Source organism: Antrostomus carolinensis, unplaced genomic scaffold (genome assembly GCF_000700745.2).
Source record: "Antrostomus carolinensis isolate BGI_N321 unplaced genomic scaffold, ASM70074v2 scaffold2313, whole genome shotgun sequence".
Classification (NCBI taxonomy): domain Eukaryota; kingdom Metazoa; phylum Chordata; class Aves; order Caprimulgiformes; family Caprimulgidae; genus Antrostomus; species Antrostomus carolinensis.
In genome coordinates, this window is record NW_010307058.1 from 33,093 (window position 1) to 58,850 (window position 25,758).

The following is a 25,758-nucleotide window of genomic DNA, read 5'->3' on the forward strand; positions in this document are numbered from 1 at the left end:
AAGCAATACTGTTTTCTTATGTAAAGGGTCTTAAGAGACATCAAAATCATCAGCTCCATTTTACAGCTAGAGAAGCTAAAGTCTTGAGTGACAAAAAAATTCATCTGAGCTCACTCACAAAGTGACAGAGCAGGGAATGGAAATCCCACTCCCTGGATCAGTGTCCTGTTCACAAGATTCGCTGATAATGGCAAATCACCTGCAAGGAGTTATCAAAAATGGAAACAATAGCCAAGGGAATTCTTTCCAGTTATTACTGTGAAGATGAAAAGGAGGAAACATTTTCTACTGCAAAGTCAAGTGACAATTTACAATCATGTCACTTAAACTTTGGAAAGATCTCCCATCATGAGCCCTTGGAGAATCATCCTCAGAAATACCAAAGAGCAGGATGATATAGATGGGGATGCAACATGCACTGATTAATGCTGTTTTCAAGTGACTAATTACAAAGACTTCCTGTCTGACTCAAATACATCTGGATCCAAATATCTTTTCACTTTACCAAATACACCTCTGGAACTAAACAACAGTATTTAAAATATAACTTTTCTTTTTATTGACATTCACTGTCCATTATAAACTTTGGTCCATTTCAGCTTCTTCACACCTCCAAATCACCTCCCTATTACCTCTTATACTGCAACTCAGATTTGAGAAATGCCTTTCTCTCCCATATGCACCAGTTACTACAGCTGAGTTCAGGCTCCTGACAGCCACAGATGTCTTCCAGTCCCTATCCTGCCCCTTTCCCCACATGCCACGGTGTTGCCTTACTTCTCCAATTAAAGTGTGACATAAAGCAGCAACACAAATCCGAGAGGCTGAACAGCTGAGAAATTGAACTGATCAAAAATCTAAACTGTAAGCCAGGAAGTAAAGTGCAAAAACATCCTCCACACACACACACACACGCACACAATTAAAACCCACAATATTAGTGGTCTATTCACCAACCTATATTAAGTCCTGTAGTATTTATGTATTGCAACCACATGAGAAAGCACCTGGTAAAACAAGTAGCAGACTTTGAAGGGTAAGTTGTCATTGCTGGGTTTAGTTTGTTTTTTGTTTTGTTTTGGGTTGGGTTTGGGGTGGGGGGGGCGGGGGGAGTGTTGCTGTTTTCTAAGTACAATTGTGAAAGGTGTTTAATTTAGCCTGTGCTTAAAGCTTCACATGTGTGACTGATCCTTCAGGTTTCTACTAAAGAGCATCAGTGACTCAAAGCACACACGTGTTTTAATATCTTGCTGAATCAGGACCCCAGTTTTCCTAGGGGGAAAGGTCAAGGTATTCTCCAAGGCTCTTCCAAGAGGATTTTACATAAGCTTTCAAACTGATTTAACACTCTGTGTTAAAATACAGTACTACAGAATATAGTACTGCATCTAATCCAGCTTCCTGCAGCACAACCTGTAAAATTTCATCCCCTTAAACTTCAAATGCAACAGCTGAGGTTGAAACAGAGCATGCCGTCCAGAAAGCCATTCAGTCTTGGTATAAAGAAGAGACATAAACATAAGCCATAATCATCAAAACATAAGCTATCTTCACCTAAAAGCCACTTAGGTGGCTGGTGCCTTGATACTACCGTTGTACTGAGTTCTTTACCAATACCCAAATACAAGATCTAATCTATGCTTTGCTTTAAATGGGAATTTTGTGTGCCCTGGTGGCTTAAGACTTGACTTCTTAGCCCGTACCAGTGCATAACCACATGGGAATGGTTCAAAATTGTGTCAAAGGGGGTTCATATTTGATATTAGGAAACACTTCTATACAGAGAGGGTGGTCAAACATTGGAAAAGACTTCCTAAAGAGGTGATTGATGCCCCCATGCCTATCAAAGTTTAAGAGGCATTTGCATAGTGCCCTTTATAACATGCTTTAATTTTTGGTCAGCCCTGAAGTGGTCATTCAGTGACTAGATGATCACTGTAGACCCCTTACAACTGAAATATTCTATTATATTCTAGACAGTCCTAAGCTGGCCCATTCTGAACTAGCCCAGAAACATAAGAGAAGCAAGATAGGGGGACGGAAACATATGCTCTCTGTATCTACAACCCAGCTTGGTCCCAGATGAAATACACCTAATACCTACAAAGTATCATGACCAAAGATTTTTACTGCCTACTCTACAGGCCCAGCCAACCCAACATGTCTCTTCAGCCTTAAATTTTGGCCCATCAGGCAGAGGTACAAAACCCTGCTGTGCTAAAATAGATGACCGTTGGGTGGCAGACCTCATCAAGGAGGCAGTGAGCAAATGTAGCCAGACAGTTCCCAAGCTGGAAAATCTAAACCAGCTCTGTCCTGTGCTGCTCAAGCCTCCACAAATATTCGTGTCTCTGCCTTGTGCTTCATTTCATAGCAGAAACATGTTCCTAATGACCAGCACTAATTCTGATAGGAATGCAATGTCTTATGTTGAGTTAAGGATGGAGAGAGCACTATCCAGAGATACTGCTCAAATTAACTGTCAAAAAACCAAACACGTACGGTCCACTCTAAGGCCGCCCTTGGTTCCTTCACAGGTCCATTGGAGACTGCAACATTGAGGGAATGCACAGGAGCCAAGTGCTGGAGGCCTGACCTGGAGATTGCTTTCCTGCAAATTGAAAAGACAAAAAATAAATGGAGTGTATATCCAAAATAATTACCCAGTATAATTACCCACCCCACCCTTCTCCAGAAATCAGGAAAGGTAGTAGAGCACATAATTTCAGCTTGGGTGAAATGTTGCTTGAACGCCATCTCCTGCTAAAGCAGTTTAGGAAAATAAGAAAGTAATCTGAACGCTGAAAATTACTGTTTAATGAAGATCAGTTACTCATCTGGCACTAAGCTGAAATATCAAATCCAGTGGACTATATACGGTTCAGTTTGCCACTTTCAGTGCAGTCCTCATTCATTACACCTATTCCTTACATACCAGCTGAACCTGCTGCATCAAGTTATGCATAATTCCAAATAGCCTTTACTGGAGAAATTAAGTATGAGTTTATACAAAGAGCAAAACATCTCTTGCTTTTACTTAATTTATAGGCTGGGAAAAGTCATCCATTCAGCAGACTACATAAAACAAAACATGGGGATACCACTTCGTCAGGAAGGGGAGTCATACTACTACCTTTTTTGATCATATGAGCATCCTTCAAGGTATTACAGTGTCTTTCCACTTACACTTCCATTCTATCTTTTTGGTCCAAAGTAATTCTTACATCTCTTGAGGCCTACATACAGCCTCCTTCAAAAGTCACAGATGGTCACCAGAAGCACTCCTGAAGCTCCACAAGTGCTGACAGCATATCCACTGCCTGTTTCCCCAACGGCATCCAGTCCTACCAGATCAGCCTCATACAGTGAACCATCAGGTGGAAGGAAGCACAGTACATAGCTCAAAGTACAAAGCTCAGCTGTACTTGGACAGTAGGTTTCATAAAGCTTCATAACATTGTTGCTTGTATATTTTAGCACCTGATGGTGGTGGCCAAAACAATCTCACAGCTTCAGCTGCGGTGATTCAGAAGAGTCCAAAAACATCTCAATGAGATATCTCCTTTTGTAAGCCAAATGCACTCATCCCCCACAAAGCGAAATGACAGTCTGCTTGTATAAAGTGGATTTTTGCGATACCACTCCCACAGTGCAACAACTATTTATAGCATCTCCTAAGCTTACCACTGTCCCAAGGCAATAAAGGTCAATTGAGCTAGTGATGACAATCCAGGTCAGCCATATGCTAAATAAATCTTTTCATTGCCCTGAAAATATACAGTGCAATATATATCCACAGTACAGGAGCTTGGAACCCTCACTGCTCACAGTGCATGTCCAGAAAAATTCAATGGGTTGAATCACAATTTCTTAAATTCCCTTTCCTGTGGGTAGCATGATCAGCTCAACACATTAACATCAGCCTCTGACCACCCAGTGCCCCCTTTCCACTTAACAATGTTGGCAAGACATTGATATTAAAGGTCTTTTACAAAATATTTTGCATTTGAAGAAAATCCATTAGAGGGAAGGAACCCAGGGAAAATACTTTCACTACCTGGCAATGTATCAGGAGGGAACAATTTAATAAGCAAGATTTTATGCCATATATGTCAGTACAACATAAGTTACAAGGCCTTAAAGAAATAAACCACAAGAAACTAGTATACACACACACACACATATATATATACATATATATATATTTAAATATATTTTTCCAGAAAACGGTTTCCAATATTTGTTAGGTCAGTTTCCTTCCGTGCTGTTTTGGGTATCAATTTACTTATTAGCGCTTCCTAAACACAAGAGTACATTCTTACATATATTCATGGTTTATAACATGGCAATTTATTTTAGTGGAAATGGGGAAGTATCACATTTTCCACCCTGCATCACTGGCAGTGATAAAGCAAACACCTACTTAGTTCTGCCCTCATAGCAGAGGCAGGTAGCATCCACTTTGTGCAAAGTAGTACTTAAAGTTGGACAAATAATAAAATCTTAGCAATTAATTATTATTTGATGAAAAATGCCAACATTTTCAGCCAACACTGCTTACAGCCTATTTACTTGTCAAGCAATATAGCCTGTAAAGTTGCATGCATCCACTAAACAAATTTATCAATGCAAAGCACGCAATGAGCATTCCTAGGGAAAAAAAAAAAAATAACTGGCCAGCCCAAGGACAAGGCTTCCAGCTGGAAGGAAAATTCAGCAGAGAGTGAAAAGGTAAATATGCCTAATGAATGGCTACAGATACCTCAGCATCAAGCTTTGGCCGCTGTTTCAAGTCAGAATTAGAGATGTGCAAGCCTCCTGCAGCAGGACCTGAGACTTGGCCTATGTTCCTTTGAAAGTGAGCCGAGGCTGATGAGCCTTTTGGGGGAGACTTGGCACAGTTTTGTATCAACAGCCTGCCCTTCCTCTGCATATCGAACTGGATTTATGGCTTTGTCTGGAAAGTACAAAAAACACAGGCATTACAATAATGCCTTTTTTTTAGGTTTCTTTTAACATAAAAAAACCTTAAAATTATCTCAGGGATTGCAAATTTGCATGAACTAGCCAGAAGGGACCCTTAGGGTCCAGGAGCAAGCTAAAAATGCCTGCTTTTACACAGCTTCTTATCAGAACTTTGTCTGAAAACAGAGACACAGAGTGTCAAAACACACTGCACGCACCACCAAAACTTTTCCACAAAAAAAAAAAAAAAAAAAAAAAAAAGGTCAGGCTAAAGAGCAAACACATGGCCTTTTAATAAGTGTAAGGCAGACAAGAGATGGGAAAGTGGGGGAAAGGGAAGGTAGCACAAATCTGATAATAGAGCAGATGCCGAGTATCCAGTTGATCATATCTCATAGTACTTTAACTAGCAGATTACACCATCTGGCATTTTTCCAATAATAAGTTAGTACGAGTGGTTTTTAGTTATCTTTCCCAGCAATTTTGTCTCCATTATGCTGAGTGTATGAATGAAAACACAGGCTTGACAGGCAGTGTTTCCCATAAAAGCAAAAGTAATCACTTTTCCCCTGGTAAAAGACAGCCAGAAAAAGTGAATCTGTGCTTTCATTATATATTCTATTCTTCAGACTATGAAGTCCACAACTTTGTTAAAATCAGCACACCTGCCATCCTGCTGATGTAACAACAAGCAGCAAGGAAACATCGCACCATATGCAACAAGCTGTATTTTGATGATTACTTTTTCCATAAGCAGTAACCAGTAATTTGTAGTAGATATTTATTATCAACTTAGCTAACACACCACCACTGTGAACAAGCGTGGGTGCACATACATGTGTATGTCATTAAATATATAACAGAAGAATATATCTGATACTAATTCCATAGTGGATACCATTAAGGAAACTCTTTAATAGAGCAGTTGACTGTCTTGGAAACCAAAAACAATCAGACATCCAAGCTATTCAAGTATAACAACTGATTTTTTTTTTTTATAAAAAGCATTATATTTTCTTTTTCATTTTGCTGAAAAGTCAGGCAAGACTCAACCTACTTATTATATCAAAGGAGACTATTTGATTAGGGGGGATTTGAGTTTATATCCAAGGCTTTGGATTTACTGAGCCTTTCCCTCTACCTAAGGCATATAAAAATCCTCCAATGAGTTGTTTGGATGGAAAAATTATGCCTGAATCCACAAAAGACAATTAGTCAATAGTATGCAGCTCATTTAAGTGTTAGAAAATTCTACTTGGAAAAGAAAGAGTAAGTTAGTGCTGCATGTGGTTAACAGATTTGAGTGTAATTTTAGTTGTCACTGGTGTTGGAGTTGCTGCCTTTCCAGGCTGCAGTTATTACCCTCTTTTTCATAGGGGTATAAGCTGCCATTGGGGTAGTCTCCCAGCTGCAAGGTTGAGAGATCATAAAAACGCAGTCTGGCTTTCACAGGTCCTATGGTTAGGACACCTGCCAGGAGAGATATTTTTGGAATCTTTTCTCAAAGTTAATATAGATATTTACTGAGAAAAGGACAGTCATTTGTATAACAAACTCTAAGTTACAATAGCTCTGCTTTTTTTTGAACATTCAATGTAGATAAACCCCATGCCTGCCAGCTCTCAGCTTTGCTAACCACAACTTGAAAATCCCTGTACACAGCCAGACAATGCCTGCACACTGTATGAACAGTTTATACACTCCCAAGTCTGTCTGGAGGTGGTTTTCACTCCTGAAAGTCATAAACAAAATGTACTGGCTAAACTCTGTCATTTATGTTTTCCCTGTGCATCTCAGCTGACCACACAGAGCTCCCGCAACCTGCTGTTCCCAGCTTGCTTTCTGGGCATGTAATGTTCTCCTTTCAAGCTGACCGTGGGGCAATGACTATTTCACAATATCATCAAGATTTCTGACTTATTTGTATTCCATATAAAAGAAGTCAACTTCAGTCAAATTAAAAAAAAAAAAAAAATCTGTCTAGTCCAGTATCTCATTTTTGACAACAGCCAGTAGCAGGTGTTTAGATAAGCACTGGCACAAATTGGGTGATCCTTCCCCTGACATACTCCAGTGCCAGCTTCCAGTAATCAGTAGTTTAAGGACTTCCTGAGCTGGAGTCTGCTTCCAGATCTTTGTGCTTAATAGCCTATAATGGCTCTTTACTCTAGGAATGTGTTGGTCCTTCCCTGAACCCATTTATACTCTTGGTCTCCACAGCAGCTTACATAATGAGCTCCACAATTAGATTATGGACAGTGTAAAGTACTTCTTTCTGTCTGATTTTAAAATTCTGTTTGATAATTCAGTTGGTGTATCATATTGTGAGGAACAGCAAGTAATCATTTGCCTCTCTACACCTTCTGTGATTTTATGAATCTCTATTCATATACCCCTTCATTCACCTTCCCCCCACCAAGTAGAAGCAGCCTAGACAGTTTAAGCTCCTGCTGATATCTAAGCTGTTCTGTCTTTGTCAGTGTTTTCTAGCTTGACTATATCTTTTTTGAGGCACGATTGCCAGAACTAGAACAAATATTCAAGATCTATCTGCACCAGAGGTTTATCAGTGGTATCGCCATATTTTCTGCATTGTTCTTTTTTCCTTCCCTCATTCTGAGCCCTTTACTTGCCGTTTTAACACTTGCAAGCACTGAATTAAGCATTTCATAAGAGTACTTGCAATTATCCAAAGATCTCTTTCCTGAGTGCTAAATGCTAATATAAAGTCCAACCTGTAAAAGTGTTTTTCCTGCGTGTATTATTTTGCCTTCAAACTCATATTTCAGCTGCAGTTTGATGCAGTCATTCAGCATATTAAGATCTTTCCACAATCAGCCTGTGCCCACCCCAACTAATTGTGCAGAGCACTAGCAAGCTTTAGCCCCTCACACTTTGCTCCCATCACAGATCCCCATCAGTAAACTCCCCAAGTAAAGCTCTGAAAACCACCAACCAATTAATTGCTAACCACCCCATTTAAAAGGTTGTTTAACCATGTGAAAGCCATCCTCCTTGTCAAGGAAGATCAGGTTAGGGGCCATTTAGCTAAACTCAACACCCACAAGTTTATGGGCCCTGATGGGATGCACCCTCGAGTGTTGAGGGAGCTGGCAGATGTTATTGTAGAACCACTCTCCATCACCTTTGAAAGGTCATGGAGGATGGGAGAGGTACCCGAGGGCTGAAGAAAAGCCACTGTCACTCCAGTCTTCAAAAAGGGCATGAAGGAGGACCCAGGAAACTACAGGCCAGTCAGCCTCACTTCCATTCCTGGGAAGGTGATGGAACTGTTCATTCTGAATGCCATCTCTAAGCATGCAGAGGAAAAGAAGGTTGTTTGGAATAGTCAACATGGATTCACTAAGGGGAAATCATGCCTGACCAATCTGATAGCCTTCTATGATGGCATGACTGGCTGGGTGCATAAGGGTAGAGCAGTGGATGTTGTCTGCCTTGACTTCAGCAAGGCTTTTGACACTCTCCCATAGCATCTTCATAGGTAAGCTTAGGAAGTGCAGATTAGATGAGGTGGGTGAAGAACTGGCTCAATGGCAGAGCTCAGAGAGTTTTAATCAGCAGTGCAGTGTCTATTTGGAGGCCTGTGGTTAGTGGCATTCCCCAGGGGTCAGTACTTGGTCAGGTGCTATTCATTATATTCATCAGTGACTTGGATGAAGGGACTGAGTGTACCCTCAGCTACTTTGCTGATGACACTAAACTGGGAGGAATGGCTGATACACCGGAAGGCTGTGCTGCCATTCAGCAAGATCTGGACACACTGAAGAGTTGGGCGCAGAGGAACCTGATGAAGTTCAATAAAGGCGAGTGTAGGGTCCTGCACATGGGGAGGAATAACCCCAGGCACCAGTACAGGTTGGGGGCTGACCTGCTGGATAGCAGCCCTGCAGAGAAGGACCTGGGAGTACCAGTTGACCACGAGCCAACAATGTGCCCTTGTGGCCAAGAAGGCCAATGGTATCCTGGGCTGTATTAAGAAGAGTGTGACCAGCAGGTCGAGGGAGGTGATCCTCCCCCTCAACTCTGCCCTGGTGTGGCACCATCTAGAATATTGTGTTCAGTTCTGGGCAGCTCTACCAGTTTTTCTGATTAGAAATTGTTGCTGGGTTACCCCATCAGCACTCTGTGCGACCCTGTATGACCACTTGATTCCTTTAGGATAGGAGTTGGTTTAAGGGAGCTATTATAAAGCCCTCTCAGCAATTTCTTATTTGAATTCCATCAGAATACTTAGCAAAATCAAATCCTAGTGATTAGTTACTGGCTCTTTTGTCAATATGGTCTTTAGCCTCTTCCATTAACCTTCGCATTTTCCTCAGGTTCACCCACACAAATAGCAGCTCAGCCTAGGACACTCTCAGGCACCCTCAGCAGTGAATGCTAATGCAAGAAATTCAATTAGCATTAAGAGTAATAGACCATTCAAAACTCCTTGTGAAATATTTGCTTACACACCTGTCACTGCCTGCTGCCCAGGGAACCAGGGTACAGAAAAGCAAAGATTGGGGTAGCTTCCCATACAACCAACATCAACATCTCCAAGACCCCAACAGATCTTTCCTCTCTCTCAACCCCTCAGCACACAAAACAGTTTGGCAAAAGTATGGGTTTCCTTGCAGCATTTCCATGAAACACTGCAGCTCTATGCAGCTCTGACCAGCCCTGCTTTCAGCCTCAAGCCCAGTCCTCCTGCACCTAATAGGCAACTCAGGTCCACTGAAGACCAATCTGAAGACAGTGAAACAAATTTCCACTAGCAATCTTATCAAGTACTTCAAACAGCAGCCCCAGAGCTGAGACGTAGCTACAGTACATCAGCTCCCTGAGTAAGTTCTGGTAGGAGCATTTGGATCTATCATATCAAATACCATATTCAGCTTGTATTGATCAGATGTAAGACCAAACAGAGCCACCTAGCCTTTCTGTGACCATCTCCTTGAGTAAAGTAACAAATCTGGTAGACACACAAGTAATACACAGGTGTATTGGGTCTGGGTGGGATGGAGTTGATTTTCCCCGTGGCAGCCCTCAGAGTGCTGTGTTTTGTATTAGTGGCTCAAGGGGTGTTGATAACACACCAGTGTTTTGGTTACTGGTGAGCAGTGCTAGCACAGCACCAAGGCTGTCTCTCCAACATTTCCCCTCCCCCCCAGTAGGGTGGGGTAGGGAAGGTCTTGGGAGGGGACATAGCCAGGACAGCCAACCCAAACTGACCAAAGGGACATTCCTTACCATGTGACATCTGCTCAGAAATAAAAGCAAGGGAAAAGGAGTGGGAGGGGAGGGCATTCGTTACTTCTGTTTGTCCTCCAGGAACCGCAACACATATGAAAACCCTACTTCCTGGGAAGTGGCCAAACATCGCCTGCTGATGGGAAGTAGAGAATAAATATATTGTTCTCTTGCTTCTGCATGCACAACTTTGCTTCTATTAAACTGCCTTTGTCTCAACCCACAAGTTTGGGGTTTTTTTTCTGTTGCATCTTATTTTCTCCCCTCCCCATCCTGCTGAGGAGGGGGATGATAGAGTGGGCTTTCGTGAGCATCTGGCATCCAGCCAGGGTCAACCCACCACAACAGGAATCCTACAAAAGGAAATAAGAGGCAAAGCAAAAGGAGCATAACACCTGCAGAAAGTTTGGTCAGGATAACAGAGGAAGAAGAGCCCCTACCACATGTCTTTTCTGAATCAAAGAAAAAAGTTATAGTCATGTTGAGTTCCCTCTGAGCTCCTGTCAGAGCTCAGATTTATATGTATCACTGGGTATCACCCATTTTTTTGGTCTTCTCTTCTGCTTACTTGAGGTCTTTTTTCTTTACTCTTAATTTAGTCTCTAGATTTATTTCCAAATAGGTTTAAACATCAAGGGGTGCTTATGGTAGAAGGTAACTAAATCTTAAGACAAACATGGTCCCTCCCAATCTTTTGTTTTAATGTGTTATTTCTGAAAAGCTATGTACAAATGTGGTGATTGCTCCTACTAGAAAACGTGACAGATCTTGGAGGACTCATTGCAGTAACAGAAATGTCAGCATAAATTTGTATGATGAGGAAAGGAAAAAAGTGATACGGTTGTTGATGCAATAAAGATGAAGAGTATCTTTTATCCCTGTAATTCACCAAGAAAGAGACTAACAGAGGAGCATAGGAAAACAGGAAAAAATACAAATTCTTTCTTGAACTGAATTATTTCACTTTATTTTTGCTGCAGTCAAAACCAATTTGGTTTAGGAGAGGATTTTAATTTTTTTGTTTAGTCTTTAGCTTTCAAAGCTATGAATGCCAAGTCTGGAAAAGACATTCTAGGTCAGGAATTCTAGTCCTCTGTTTCAGGCAAACTTATCATATGTTTGAGTTCATAGATTTATCAAGACTTATCTCAAATCTAGCCTACTTGATCCCCCTTCTCTTATTCCTACTGAGATGCTATGCCAGATCTCTACTCTCATCATTAAAGTCTTTTTTGTAATTCTATCCAATACACATCCCCTGCACAATCTTCTTTACATTCTTATTATTAGGATTTTCACCTTCATCTAAAAAGGTAAATTTGAACCTGCAACCACTGATCTTCATATGATCCTTCTACAAAATAGAAGGCACCCAAAAGTCTTGATCTAGAAAACTTTAAAATCTTTGCTCAAAACCCTTTGAGTGAGGTTATATTAGGACTGAAATGTGCATAGGGAGTTGGAAGCTCACATTTCAAAGATTCTGGAATCAATCCAGTAACTGTGTTGACAAAATTTAATCACTGTCTTTCCAAGTAAACAATGAGAAATGCTCCAGGCAACCCTAAGCATAAGTGATTTCCAGCTGCATCATAGACTGGGCATCAGCTTTACAAGAGACAAATATGTTTTTACTATTTCACAAAGCAAAGGAAGTCTGCATGTGAGATTTTTGTGACAATACATTTGACTGAGACAAAATCATAGGATATGCAGAACCTGTGTTCTGTATTTCAAATGCAGATGAAAAAGGACAACAAAAAATTGGATAGACATGACCATGGTATGACCATGCTATTTAATTATTTTTCTATCATAAGCTAAAATAAGATATACTGATTTTCAACAGGGTACAGATATTCTATGTTGTCACTCTACCAATTAGAAACAAATAAGAAAATATTAAGGACTTTTTTTCAGGGTACTTCTTGGTGGCATCAAGTAATCTTCATTTGATCTGGAAGATAAAGAAAGGAAAAACAAAACAATACAAGATAGGGAGGGAGAGTTAAATCCTCAGTAGTTTAGAACAGCAAAGAAAGAAAGTAAGAGTTATTTTTATTTTTTAACATTAGTCGTGGAAGTGTTTTCTTGCTTCTGAGATGCTAGCATATTGCTTTTGAAAATAACCTAATTTAAGGCAATTTTTCTATCAGACCAGGATCCTCTCTTGGCATAAGCTATTTACACAAGCTGAAATGTCATTATGACTCAAGAACTGTATGGTCTCACACAAACTATATAATGAAGTATTCCGATTTTCTTCTTTTCTGCAAATCAAATGTGTGCCCTGTAGTTTTGCAGCTTCAAAAAGTTGTTTCAAATGTGGATTTTTTGGAACCTATTTCCATGCCCCTGAATTTTTAAGTGTCCTTTTCTTTGTGTAGTCTCTCTTCCTTGGAAATTGAAACAGTTAGAAATTCTTACCATCCATCTCCACACTTTTTTTCTCCATTTTAAGCTTCCATTTATCAAACAAGGGTCTTACTGGGGTTAAAAATAAAAGTCTTCCACTTCTGAGTGTGCAAACAAAAATTGAAAAAGGTAATGAAGATTCATACTCACTAGTCAAGAGAAAAATACTTCAAGAGTTCTTGGAATATTATATTTTATTCTATTTTCTCTCTAAGGAAGGAAGCCCAGCAACTGAAATAAGACAAAGCTTTTGTCCTCCATCTCCCCTCCCCAGGACTGTATGAGATACAAAACCAAACAATCAATCCAGTAAGTGTCATTTTCTTCTCATTCTTCACCACAAAGACTATGCAGTTCAATGGGGTATACCATTGTGCTTAGAAAATCTTGTTTGTAGCACCTGGAACAACAGGCCCTTAATTCCTCCCAAGGTTGGCAGCTGTTAGGACAAACAAGGACTACCATGCCCCAATCACCTGCACCTTTGTCCCCTCCATACCATTGCTGAATTTCTTCTATTTTCTCTGGCATGGTATGTATGCACCAGACTAAGTCGCAAGGGAGCAGGAATGTGTCCACCACTTACAATTCCTCTGCTTGAAACAAACTGAAAGGATGCAGCAGAGGGTGGAGAAAGAGGACCTACTGCAGGAAGTAAATAGAAGATGAAGAAAATAGAAAGCAAGTGATGATTCCCCAGCAAGTCTGTGTAGCAAACTCTTCCTGCAGGACATCATCGAAAGCTCAAATTTAATCAAAAGACTTTGATAACTTTTAACAAGTATTAGGATCAAACACTGGAGGCTTAGGGATAAATTTTCAGATCTGTATGCAAGCCAAAAAACTAAAAAAGGAATGGAAGATCTGGGTAGAATATATAAGTCATGATAAATCACCATCTTCCCCTCTCCCTGACACCAAGAACTGTCTGACAATTCAGAAATGAGTGAAAAAGTACACCTGATGTGACAATATTCCCTCTTCCTTCAGTGCACAGAAAGCAGAAAACTTAAGAAACAGCTTAAAATAAACGTCCAAAACTTGAGGATAAAGAGAATAGGGCTTGAGTCAGAGGTTTTAACCTCAGAATGCCCAGTGTGTTTATAAAACATGAATTTATACTCATTTAGCCCTGAATGAAACATGAGCTGTCTACCAAAAATACTTATGTTCAAAACTTATTTGTGATAATCAACTTTGGAGTTACATATAAATATACAAAAAAATCAGTCTCTCTGTACCGAACCTTAACATTTCTGCCTGGAGGAATGTCTCACATCAGATCAAGAGAACAACATCACCTGTGCCATGCAACATTACAAATCTCACTGGAATTATGTTGAGGGCCTGCTGCAGCAACCGCTAACATGGTGCTTCAGGAAGGGTCCAAGGCACTCTCAGTCAGGAGGGAGATTGTTGCACTCCCTCCCCACCCAAAGGGACAGCTAAGACAGGGTCATTCCTAGGTCCAAGTCTTGAAATAGGAAAGTGTTCAGGGGGACATCAAGGCAGAAAAGTGTAGGTAGGACGCTGGACAGAGAAATGATCTTCATAGCTGAGGGGAAAGTGGAGATATTCAGCACTCATTAGCAGCTCTGCCATAACTAGGGTTTTTTTAAACTAATTTTAAAAATGTTCATTTTTCTCATGATCTGCCCTTTAAACAGTTTCTACTTTTTAATCTAAATTCTGTTAAAATATACATATGGGGTTATTCTTCCTCCCTGTTGACTCACCAGTTGTATATAAGCAGGCTAAAAAAAACACAATACAATGTCAAATGCACATAACAAACAAACAGCAGGGAGAAATAAGATTTATTTTTCCTCTAATTTATTTTTGGCTACAGTAATACTGTAGCCAAATACTGGATACTGCTTCTGTAGTGCCTACACAGCTTCAGAAAAAAGACATGATAAGTTGCTAGTGCTCCTTCAGGACCAGATAAATCCTCAGACACCATGACCTGACAGCAGCCTTCCTACTTCAGCCCACCTCGAGCTGGAAGAGATCTGGACATTAACCTCATGACAGGACATGTCAAACTACTTGGACATTATTTTAATCTGAAAGAGGTTCTAAGACTTGTAATGCCACGTTCTTAGCTCTTGTGTCAGTGTATTATTTATGTGCTGGAATCATGTGGAGAGAAACACTAATTTGAAATGAAGTCGCTGAACAAGACCACCATGGGATAAAAGGAAAATATTAACTGTTTATGCATTCTTTTTATTATGAAATAATAAGACTAGCTTCTGAGGCTTCTTTCTATCAGTGAGCATTAAGATGTGAAGATAACTGACAGCATGGGAGATTAAAATCCTTTACCACAAAATTAACAAAGCAAAAGGTATCAACTGTACAAACATCCTGCCCACTTTGACCCTGGAGCGTCTCACCCTCTGCCCAGAAGTAAGACTTGTAGCAGTGAAAAAGTAGGTCGATCAACAAATTGATCCAAATTTGGCCTCATCTTTTCTTGGGGTTTTCAAGAAGAAAGCCAAGTATCTTTCCTCCTGCACACAATAAAAATACACATCCCCTAGGAATTGGCCTGTGTGTGAATGCTGCTTTATTTTACAGGGACACACAACTAAGTAGTTGTTAAATCATGGTGTTTTCAGAACTAACTCTTCCTGGATTAAAATTAGCAAGAGAAAGTAGACTGCTCATCATGCCTTAAACTGTCACGGCCTCCAGATACAGCATTATTAAAAGAAAAAATGCAACTCCTCTGAATTAAAACTAAGTAACACTTTTCTTGAAAACCTGATTCTTTACATCAGCCAGACCAAAAGCAGAGTAAACTACCAAAATAAAATTGTTGTATTTTTCCCTCCACTTGTTTTAATATTGCATCACCTATTAAAAAAGACACACACATAGAGTAACTATTTATTTAGATAGTAACCATCTGATAGATGAAACCATACTTTGCCAACAAAATGACCATTGCTAGAACAAACAGGAGCAAAAATATCTCAAGTATTTTTTTCTGCTGACAGATACAGAAGATGCCAGGCCACGCTACCTTCTGCAAGCTCATTGCACATGTATAACTTAGGAGAGATAAGATCTGACCTTTTCCTAGCATGGAAATCCGAAGTACTTACAGTGACTGATCCGATGAGATCATAATATGTATGCGAAAAATATCTAAGTGCAGGACAACTAGTTACTTCTTATGTCACTTTCCCAGCACTCAAAAATGCACTGAAACACTAGGTGTTATGCTGATTTTGGTATTAGTTCTACTCTAGAAAGAGAAAGAAATTCTCCCCTCGGACTCCATCCTGTATATCCCTTAAATAAATTAAGCCTTCCAAAACACTAATAGACAGCAATGAGAGGTGGGAGAAGAAATATTTTTAATAGGGTGCTACTGAAATAGTATCGTTGTCCTCCTTATAGTGATATCCCTCAGCAGAGGTAACAGCACAGCTTGACCAAACCAACCTCAGTGCCTGGGGACCCCACCCACAGCATATCAGCCACTGAGGACGTGAACAAAGCTACACACACACCCCCGCAGCCTGCTACTGCATCAAGCTGCTCCAGCTTTTTTCTTCTAGCTGCCTTTACTGGAGTAGGACAGACTGAACATAGTGAAGATGAGACAACATGAACAAATGCCACACAGCAAAAGAGATAAATCAGGAAATTTTAAGGAGAGCATGCCTAATTTCTGCTCTACCTAAGATTAAAATGTACTTTTTAGTATTGATTTTTGCTGCCCTAAAGGTGAACATAATCAGTCACTTCTGGTAATAGCTGAGGTACCCACAGAGGAACTGGACTGCTAGTACCGACTGGTGAGCTCTAGACCAGAACCATTAACAGAACAGCAGTGCTCTGTATGTAACTGGCAAAGAGTTCACATACCAACACACCTACGTCAGCAGCTGGGAAAGAGGTAATACAGCGCTTCCAGACTTTGCAAGAAGTACCTAACTGGCCAAACCAATGCAACCACAAGACCCATCCTTGCTGGCTGCCCTCACAGCAGGTTGTCATGACGATGCTACTTCTTAACAGTTGCATTCAGGCTTTCAAGCCATGAAGTGATACTGAAAGGTTAAGAAAAGTTCCTACAGAGAAAAATCCAACAGGGAGGCAAATTGCAACTAACCCAGTAGGATCCTCACAGTTACACACTCGTAACTTGTATAAAGCAAATGCCACGCTAAAACTCTCACAGAGGTAAAGTGCTAGACAGCAAAAGGGGGGGGGGGGGAGGTCTTTTTGGGGGGAAGGAAAAAAAACAAAAAAAAAATTAAAAAAAAAAAAAATACTCTTGCCATCCTTTCACCCCAGATTTTCTTCAGTACCTTCTCTCTTCTCCAAAATGAATGAGGATGTCCATTCTTCCCTAATACTTGAAGATGAGCCTTGTCAGGAACAAGAGACCAGTTCCTCAACTGGTAAATATGGTGTAATTCTGGATTTCCGTGAAGCAATACCATTCTGTATCACTTGAGGCATTATCAACAAATTAGTTGTTCTTAACTGACTAACAGTAACTTACTAAATCAATTATTTAAAAGTAATACCAAGCAAGGACTGAGTAAAAAACTTTAAGCACTTTCAGCAAATATTAAAAACACAAGAAATCTCTCCAGTTCTCACAGGTAACTTCTATATATGGTGAGAGCTAACATTATAAGCCACACAAAAAAAAAAACAAACAAACAAACAAACAACAAAGAACAAAGATAAACGCTTTGTTTACCTGAGAAAATTGCACTACTTCAACTTAAATAAATTTTTAAACTACTTCCATCTTACTAATGCAAATCAGAACATGGCAATTACTTCCTCTTAAGAACGCCTTATTGTGATTAAGGTCAAATCTGTGCCTCTGGGACTTAAGGTAACCTAAAAAAAAGCTGCTAAGGGAGTGCCTACAGAAGAAGTTGTAGGTCTTCTGAAGCCATTCATTTCACACCAATATGTGAACCAAATGTAAACTTCCCACTTAGTAAAGGCCTAAGAAAAATGTAACAGTAAGTTATGTACAATAACAAAAATCGCACAACCTACCATGCAATGAATACTAAATCAAGACTCTCACCGATCCTCCAAAACCTCCATCTATTTTGTTATTCTGATTGCTTTGGGTTTTCAAGCATCTAGTTGTAAAGAACAATGCTGAAACCACAGCCCATCCATAATGCAGCAATGGCTGCGTGTATTTGCAGAGAAACTGATGCAGTAATTTTGGTTATAAAAGGGTCATGATTCAAATGCCAATGGCATTACTTCAATACTGTTGACAATGCACTGCTAATCAAAGCGTACAAGGGAGATGACGATTAATACCTACGCAGTCTATTTGAGTGACTGCTCATTTTGGTTAGGCTTTTAAAACAACATTGCTGGTAGCTGCAATACTGTAAGCTTCATTTTCTTGACAGGTCAGGATTCAACTTTCTGAAGTTGAGAAGTGCTGCATTAACTGATGAAGACTGTAATTCCACCTGAGGGAACATGATAAACTTGAGCTTTGTTCTTGTGGTCTAGCATGTCACCAGAAACCTTTGCTGGAGTTACAGAAGTACAACATGCAGATGAGAGTGCATTACCTCATCAATAAAATGTTTCAGAAGTTTTTCCAGAAGCAGTAGCAGAAAAACAGAGAACAATTGAACCTTGAGAGAAACTATTTGTTCTACCTTATTAGCTAATTTATAATGCCAAAATATACCATTAACTAAAGTAGTAGATTGTTTGTAACTTCATTTTAAGCTCATCAGTAACAAAAACATCTTTACAGCACTATAAATTGTGAAATTTAATTTCTATGGAGATGTTCATATTGTAGATTTTAAAATGCACTTATAAAGCCCGGAGTCAGCCAACACTACATAGATACGCACCAAAACAGATCTTCATCAGTCATAATTTGTTCCCATATTGCTGTGCATTTCAGAATCAGCTTTGGTCACAGAAAGTAATATTTTCAGATGTTGAGGATTAGGAGTTTGTTTTTTTTTTTTTTTTCTTTTAAAACAGAAATGAAAGGAGCTTGCCATCATATCTCATCTAAATGACTGCATTCTAAATTTAGAGCAGTGTCTTAACCTCCTTTCTCTGGCATCACGTTCACTTTAGTGTGTTCACCTTTACTGGCTTGAAATTCAAACAAGAAGGGAAAGTGTTTACAATAGTTTTCTGATAAATACTTCTAGGGAATATCTATGGGGAAAGGGAGGATATTTTTACTCAGCACTATCATACGCATGATCTGATTCAGTAACATTACCTTCTTCCAAAAGCCACCTGAAAAAGGACTTATTGAGCTAACCACCCCAAATTGTAGGGCTCACCAACCTCATCTCTCCCCATAATTCCACCTGACAAAGACACCCTCAAGAAAATTAGGCATGTCTATACACAGGGAACCAGACTAACTGGAAACTTGCAGAAAAAGTAGGTTGCTTAGAAGTAAGAAGTCTGTTGCAGGTGCCCTGAGCCTCTCCCCACAATCCCCACATTTAGGAATTTCTTCTGTCACACTGAAGATCAAGTGGCAGGTCTGGTGCTAGTCCCCCCAGATGGAATATTTCCCCCCCAGACACCTACACACCCTTATCTTCTCATAATTTTTAAGAGTTGCTTGACACTGAAGTAAATGCAAATATGTTTGCCATCTTTGGTTCAGCTCCATATGTGATGTCCTACATTCAGGGAGCTCAAAGTGAAATTACATTACCTCCCTTCACTGGCAAGGTTCAGAGAGGCAAAACGTGACTTTGTCAAGGTTGCAGTATAAGAGGAGGAATCAGATGGAAACAAAATTAAAGCCACTGCTGAGTCCAAAGCCACCTCTCTGTTCACATTTTACTATTTATAGGTGATATATCATGCAAGTATCTTGTCACATTTTAGGTTTCGTTATCTACGTTGCTCCTTTGACACTCTAGCAAGGGACTTTTATATATGTAGTTCTCATTATTCCAAACAGGTTCTAATATTTGCAATCGGAGAGTTTTCTGAACGTTATGACAGAAATGAACAAAGTTCAGATGCAGAATAAACAGGAACAGCTTCCATTCAAGCGGAGAGAGAAAGAGAGGACTTTTTAAAAATTACAACAGGAATTTCACTAATGTGTGGGAACAATTTGATGCTTTGTAAGGGGAAGCAATGTTAAAAATCTTTGGTTGAATCAGGTTTCACATAAGACACAAGGAACATTGGCATTGACTGGATCAGTATTTTATCCCTCAACTTCAGCAACTGTGTTAAAAACTGTAGTTTCCTTCACCACTAGTTAAGCTTTTTTAACTATATTCTCTACTTTGCCTTTTGTGCCTTCCATCTTTCCATGCACTGTTCATGGCATCAAGTATGTTATAAAGTATTTTGTTAGTCTTTTTCAGTAAATATACCGTAAGTACTTAAAATATAAAATATATCAAGCCCTAGCATTCACATTATTAGAATTATATTTAAATATTCATTTTTAAGATCACGTGTCCCATACTAAATGGCTACCAATACTGACCTGCAGAAAAAAGGTCAGTATGGTTTCTGCATGCATACTAGTTTTCTTTGACACTAAACAATGAAAAAAAAAAATTAAGTAATTCAGACGTAAGTAAATCTCGCATCAGGAAATCCATGAGCGTAATAATGAATTTAAGAATTGTTTAGATGACCTGGTTCACCTATCAGCTGAATTAGAACTAATACTTGTTCAGGGATTTATCTTGCCCAGCTATGACTTTCAACTCATGAGAGTCCCATCACTTCCCTTGGGAATCTAACCCACAGACTACCAGACCTCTGGGACAAATTCCTGGCTGTTGTAGACTGGTCTAGTTCCACTGGCTTCAGAGTAACTAGGCTGATTTTTCACCAGCAGATACGTTGTTACAGGATAACAGAGCATAGAAAACTTAAATGTCATTTTTCTAATTGTCCACCTCATTTAACACAATACCCCTTAAAAGATTTCAGCACTGTAGGCTTCTGTGTTTTAAATGCTTAAACAGGAGAGAAAATGCCACCCAATAAATAAAGAACCTTGAAGATCGCAAAGCCATTTCCCCACGTTTCCATGGAAATGGGGACCTTGCTCCTTAACCAAGATGACATTAATGATCAGGTGCCTGGAGTCACACAAAAGGGAGAAAGAGGACAGAAATTACCAGCTACTTAACAGTGCGTCAATCTGAAGCACAACCTCCCCAGTTAGGGGTAGGACTTGATACCCCTTTTGCAATCGCAAAGCTTCAAGCAGAAACAGCTCTCGGTGTTAGAACAGAGGAGGGTTGCTGCTTTATTTTTAATCTGGCTTGCTAACTAAGTTTGCTAACTATAGAAGTAAAAAGAATAAAACAATGTCATCATCATCTGAGGGAGGAAGAGGAGGAGGAGGAGGAGGAGAAAGAAAGGGCAGCTTTTTAATAAAAGCAACACTATAAATGTGTTACTGCTCCCTCGCAACATGTCTATATCTCAGTTTTATCTAGCCCTGCCACCCATGGCTAAGTGCCAGGGACTGGAAAGGATCACTCTAGAGTGCTGTGTTTGACATTATCACCATTACAGTACAAGTTGAAACCAAAAATCAAGGCTTTACTGAGCTAGGAGAGCATACTGAAAGCAAAAGACACTCCTGTCAAGAGTTATTGGTCTAACAGCAAGTGGAAAGGAAGCAGAGGTGTTGTGAAATAACTTGTCCAGGTTCAATCTTTGCCATGGCCAAGAGAAGTCAGGTTTCTGCAAGACGTCCCATCACATCCCTCAGCCACTGGATAGCACTGCCTCTGTGCTGTGCCGAGAAGACTTTCAACCTGGCAGTTGAAACAACCAAGTCATATCCCTTTCTTTGCTCATCTGTGTCAAAGCGTCCCGACTCTCCTTTTGTCTAACTGCAATATCATCTTTTTTCACTGAGCAGAACAAGAGCTTTTAAAAGGATTCAAACAAAGAATGTGAAAGATAAGTTTGCATAGTATCCACCCAAAGGAGAGGACCTAGGCAAAGAAACATCACCCACCATGCAGGTGCTAAAGTATCAAGGAAATAATCCCTCATACTTTGACCAGAGAAATCCTTCAGTGTTGACCTCTCAGCAACTTCTACTGAAATTTGTGATTTTTAAACACAGAATTAATACCAATAAAGTGAAATTAAGATTGTCTCTGCAAGCAGGCTTGCCAAACAGAAGTCACATTGTGGAAATGAAAATCAGGCCTAATTAATATGCTCTCTTCTAGGCCTGCAAAGCCATAGAGAGACTGTATAAAGAAAAAAAATGTTCCCTTTCTCCTCCCAAATTTAGATCCATAAGAGAGTTGCTCCAAGTTAGTCTCCAAAGCACATCAGCTTGGGGTCCTTCGCACCATGACAACCCATGAAGTCAAACACTGAAAGTCTGGGGCAGTAGATCTGAAGTCTTGCAATTTTTTTATCAATCCTGTACAAAAGTGTGGGTCCTGCCTCGGATGAGTTCAGGGCACCACAGGTTAGAAGGAATGCCAAAGGTGATTCTTTTTGCATAAATTAGAATAAAAGACTAGCAAACATTCAAGATTTTTTAGTTTTGTGTGAACATGAAACTCTCAGTGGATTTCACTGTGAACTAGAAACAGGGAAAAAATATGCAAAAGAAATACCTTCCCAAATGCTGCAGTGATTCTACACATTAATCTGGAAAAAAATAGGAGTTTTCAAAATACATATGTTTACAGCATGTTGTACAAAAAGCTGGAACACAGAGAACAAGAAAAATTTTCAGAGTAATACGCATTACATATGCATACAATACTACATGCAACAAAAATGTTCTGGCATAAAATAGTAAAGCTTGGGTAAACCATTTTACAGTTGTAGTGTTTTCCTTCTTTTTATTTTTGAAATATGGTCAAGTCAAAAACCTCCCCAGAGGTCCAACCACCAATCCAATTCTGGATAAACCATCATGCAAGTGATCAGCTTGAAGCCTAGACACAATGACAGACAACTAACTATATGACATTGAAATAAGACTCTCAAGACACTTTGATGAAACAGTATATTTAATGCAGAGGAAAAGAGAGGTTGATTTGTTTTGTTTTAGACCATATCAACCAAAAGCAGCAGCTCTTTGCCAACTCAGACTCCAAAACTCAGCTCTACATAAAGACTAGGACTAGAAATAACTTAATGTTTTGGGTAAACTCAGTGAAAATATAAAATGTAAACACTAAACATAGTCTGTGATATTGATTACAGTAAATGTATGAATCATGGTACTGTATCTACATGTCAATGTATTTTATACACTGGGATTGCCTTTGAAGCCAATATACCTGTAAATCAATTAAAAAGTAACCAGCTGAGTATAACAAGAATCAATTTATTTGGTTTTTGTCATATTTAGTATTTCAGTATCCTTTGGTATTTATTGATTTTTCTAATAGTGCCACCATGATAGAGAAACAATAATATTTTTACTTTTAGAAATTAAAATTATAAATTAAAACAAGATTACAGTGGTGCTTTTTTTAATTCCCTACAAAAACTCAAGACCACTGAAGGAAACCAAAGCTTGACTCTCAAACCATTACCTGAAGCCAGAAGACCTACACGTTCTTTTCCGCATCTATTCCTGCTTATAGGTAACAGAGCTCTGTGCTAACCTACCGACTTAAAGAAAGCTGATGGATGAAGCTTGCATCTTCTCAAAACATTACTTAAAGGAAACAAATGGAGAAATTCCACAGAAGCAGGCTAGAACAAGCATAATGTGAGAAGAGATGGAGAGTGGGTATAAAAACAACTCCGCCTTTCCTGTTCTTTAAGTTTTCGCTCTCCTGTGGTTGTCTAAGTATTAATTTTAGTAAAGGCTCGGGGCTCTATTCCAGTACAGGATATCTCCAGAGAGGATTTTAAAACCACATATAGGTAACAAAAAGAAAAAACAACAAACTTATATTGGTTTACTTTAAAAAACAAGTAAAAGAAAAATGAGCATTAGTCTAGAACAGTGTACAGTTTTGGGGGTAAATTTAGAAACATGCAGTCTATTATGGTAAACAGATAACATAGTTATGAATGTTGACGGGTAAGGTAATAAAAAAAGACCAAGCTGCTAATGATATTTTTGTCTATTGTGTTTGAAAGACAGGATTTGAGCTACCACAGCAGGAGTCCAAATAGCAAAACAGTAAAGACATTTTTCAAAATAAATTACTCTTTTTTGTATCCACACTTATTTTAGCTAACTGTTTTTGACAGCCACTAGATGAACACCTCTCAAGAATTCAGTTTAAGTCTACACTGCAGCGTGCTCTTCCCTACTGAGATGCCAGAGCTTGCTCTGGTGCTGGAGGATAAGCAGATGTGTTAGCCTGATGCTCTGGCTGGTATAACCCACCCTGCCAAGAAGACCAGAGTTGCTCTGTGGTAACACAGGTGTGCTGCACCCTGTACCAGCTGCTCATGCCTCTGCATCACACCGTGCCACGTGGCATACACACACCACCCATGTTGCATCCAGCTGCTGAGTAATCTCAGCACAGCCAGCAGAAATGGGCACTCCATTTACTGCCCTATTGCCCAAAGAGACAAACCTTTGCTGTGAAGGTAGCTCTCCTGAAAGGGTGCAGGAAGCACCGCCCTCCCTCCCTGCCTAAGCTCACTCAAGTGCATCTACTTGTAGAGCAGGGGTGGTAATCAGAAAGAGAAATAGGATGCTACAGCACTGGGCAGACCCAAAATTGATCTCTTCTGATTGCTGCTATCTGTGCCGTTGTTATAAAATGGCTGAAAAAAAAAAATTTCAAAATATTTAACTTCAGCAACACTACTGTAATGTAAAAAAGATAAAAACCAAAGCAGGACCCATCAAACAGCCGTACTGAGAAAAACTACAGCATTTACTATATCAGACTCAACTGTTCATTGGTCAGACAAAAGTTCCCAGTCGAAGGCCCTGGTTTGAGTTGCATATAGGTTGCACTATCCTTTAAAGACACAGGCTGAGTTTTTCTAACAGGTTGCTGCCTCAGAATGATTAGGCTTTTCTTTTTTCTTTTCAATTTTACCCAAAATACTTTAGCTGTAACCCAAAACAAAACCATAAAAAAGATATTGTTTATTTGGTGTTTAAAACACTCAGGAACATTTTTTTAAAAAAATCTATTTTTTGCAGCAGTAATATAATTTGGCAGAGGACAGGGGACTCTGCAACAGACATGAATCTTTTGGTGTCCTTATAAAAATCCACTTGAACTTGCCCAAGGGGTAAGCCTTTGAAATATCATAGGTCTCTCATGCCCTCTAGAGTTTGCTATGAATTAAAGAGCTGAACTGCCCAAAGAGCTGCACTGAGGTTGAACAGGTCTTTCCATACAGTCTGGGCTGCTAAATCCAGGTCTAGATGAAATGAAATTAAGAAGCCTGTCACTGCACTCCTGTCCATAAACCTAGCGATATCCAAACAGCATGAAAGACAAAGACCTTTTATGAAGACATGATGAGATACCAGCTCACATGGGAGAACCAACTTGGGCATACCAAGAACTAAAGCCAAGCAGAAGAGGAGGAAAAAACTAGGACTGGAATTTAAAGTGGGACACTGGGAATGAGGATTATAGCTAATGGAGATAAGGAAATCAGAGACACTTGGTAAGGCTTCTTGTCCAAGGCTCAATGTTCTTGTATCCCCAGTTCATGAACGGGGCCAGCACACCACCCAGGATCAGACAGGGCCGCTACGAAGAGTGTCCATGAAACACTAGCTACTTATGCTAAAAACAAAGCAAAACAATAAGGCCATCAGTAATTCCTCCCTCATTGCATGGCCTAAATAATGTCATGAGAAACAATAAGGAGAAAATAAAATATTGAATAGCTTCTCATTCAAACAGCAGTGGACATCCTGTGCACAGAGGGAAGCAGGAATTCTGTGGAAAAAACAGTGTGCAACTGTATAATAAAAGACTGAATCATATGCATATGCACAAGGGGGTGTGAAAATTAACAACCTGGCACTTCCTAACTTTTGCATGTTTTATTTTGCAGTCCTGCTCCTGATAGAGCTTTTTTTCCATAGGGCATGAACATGTGTCTAGTATGTAAACACTTGAGACTGTAATTCAGCATTGTGCTCCCCAAATCAAATGGTTGCAC

At 39.6% G+C, this 25,758-nt stretch overlaps 1 protein-coding gene across 1 annotated transcript in view; it reads right to left on the bottom strand.

Moving 5' to 3' along the window:
* Positions 1–9,296, bottom strand: part of LOC104522876 (diacylglycerol kinase iota-like) — a gene marked incomplete at its 3' end in the record, with an annotated part of 41,553 nt that extends 32,257 nt beyond the window's left edge. The window contains exons 1-4 of the mRNA XM_010165285.2: positions 9,248–9,296; positions 6,328–6,435; positions 4,831–4,957; positions 2,503–2,611 (exon numbers count right to left, since the gene is read on the bottom strand). Coding sequence (XP_010163587.2) covers positions 2,503–2,611; positions 4,831–4,957; positions 6,328–6,435; positions 9,248–9,296 — 393 coding nt within the window. The remainder of the gene's footprint in view (positions 1–2,502; positions 2,612–4,830; positions 4,958–6,327; positions 6,436–9,247) is intronic.
* Positions 9,297–25,758: the final 16,462 nt, after the last annotated feature.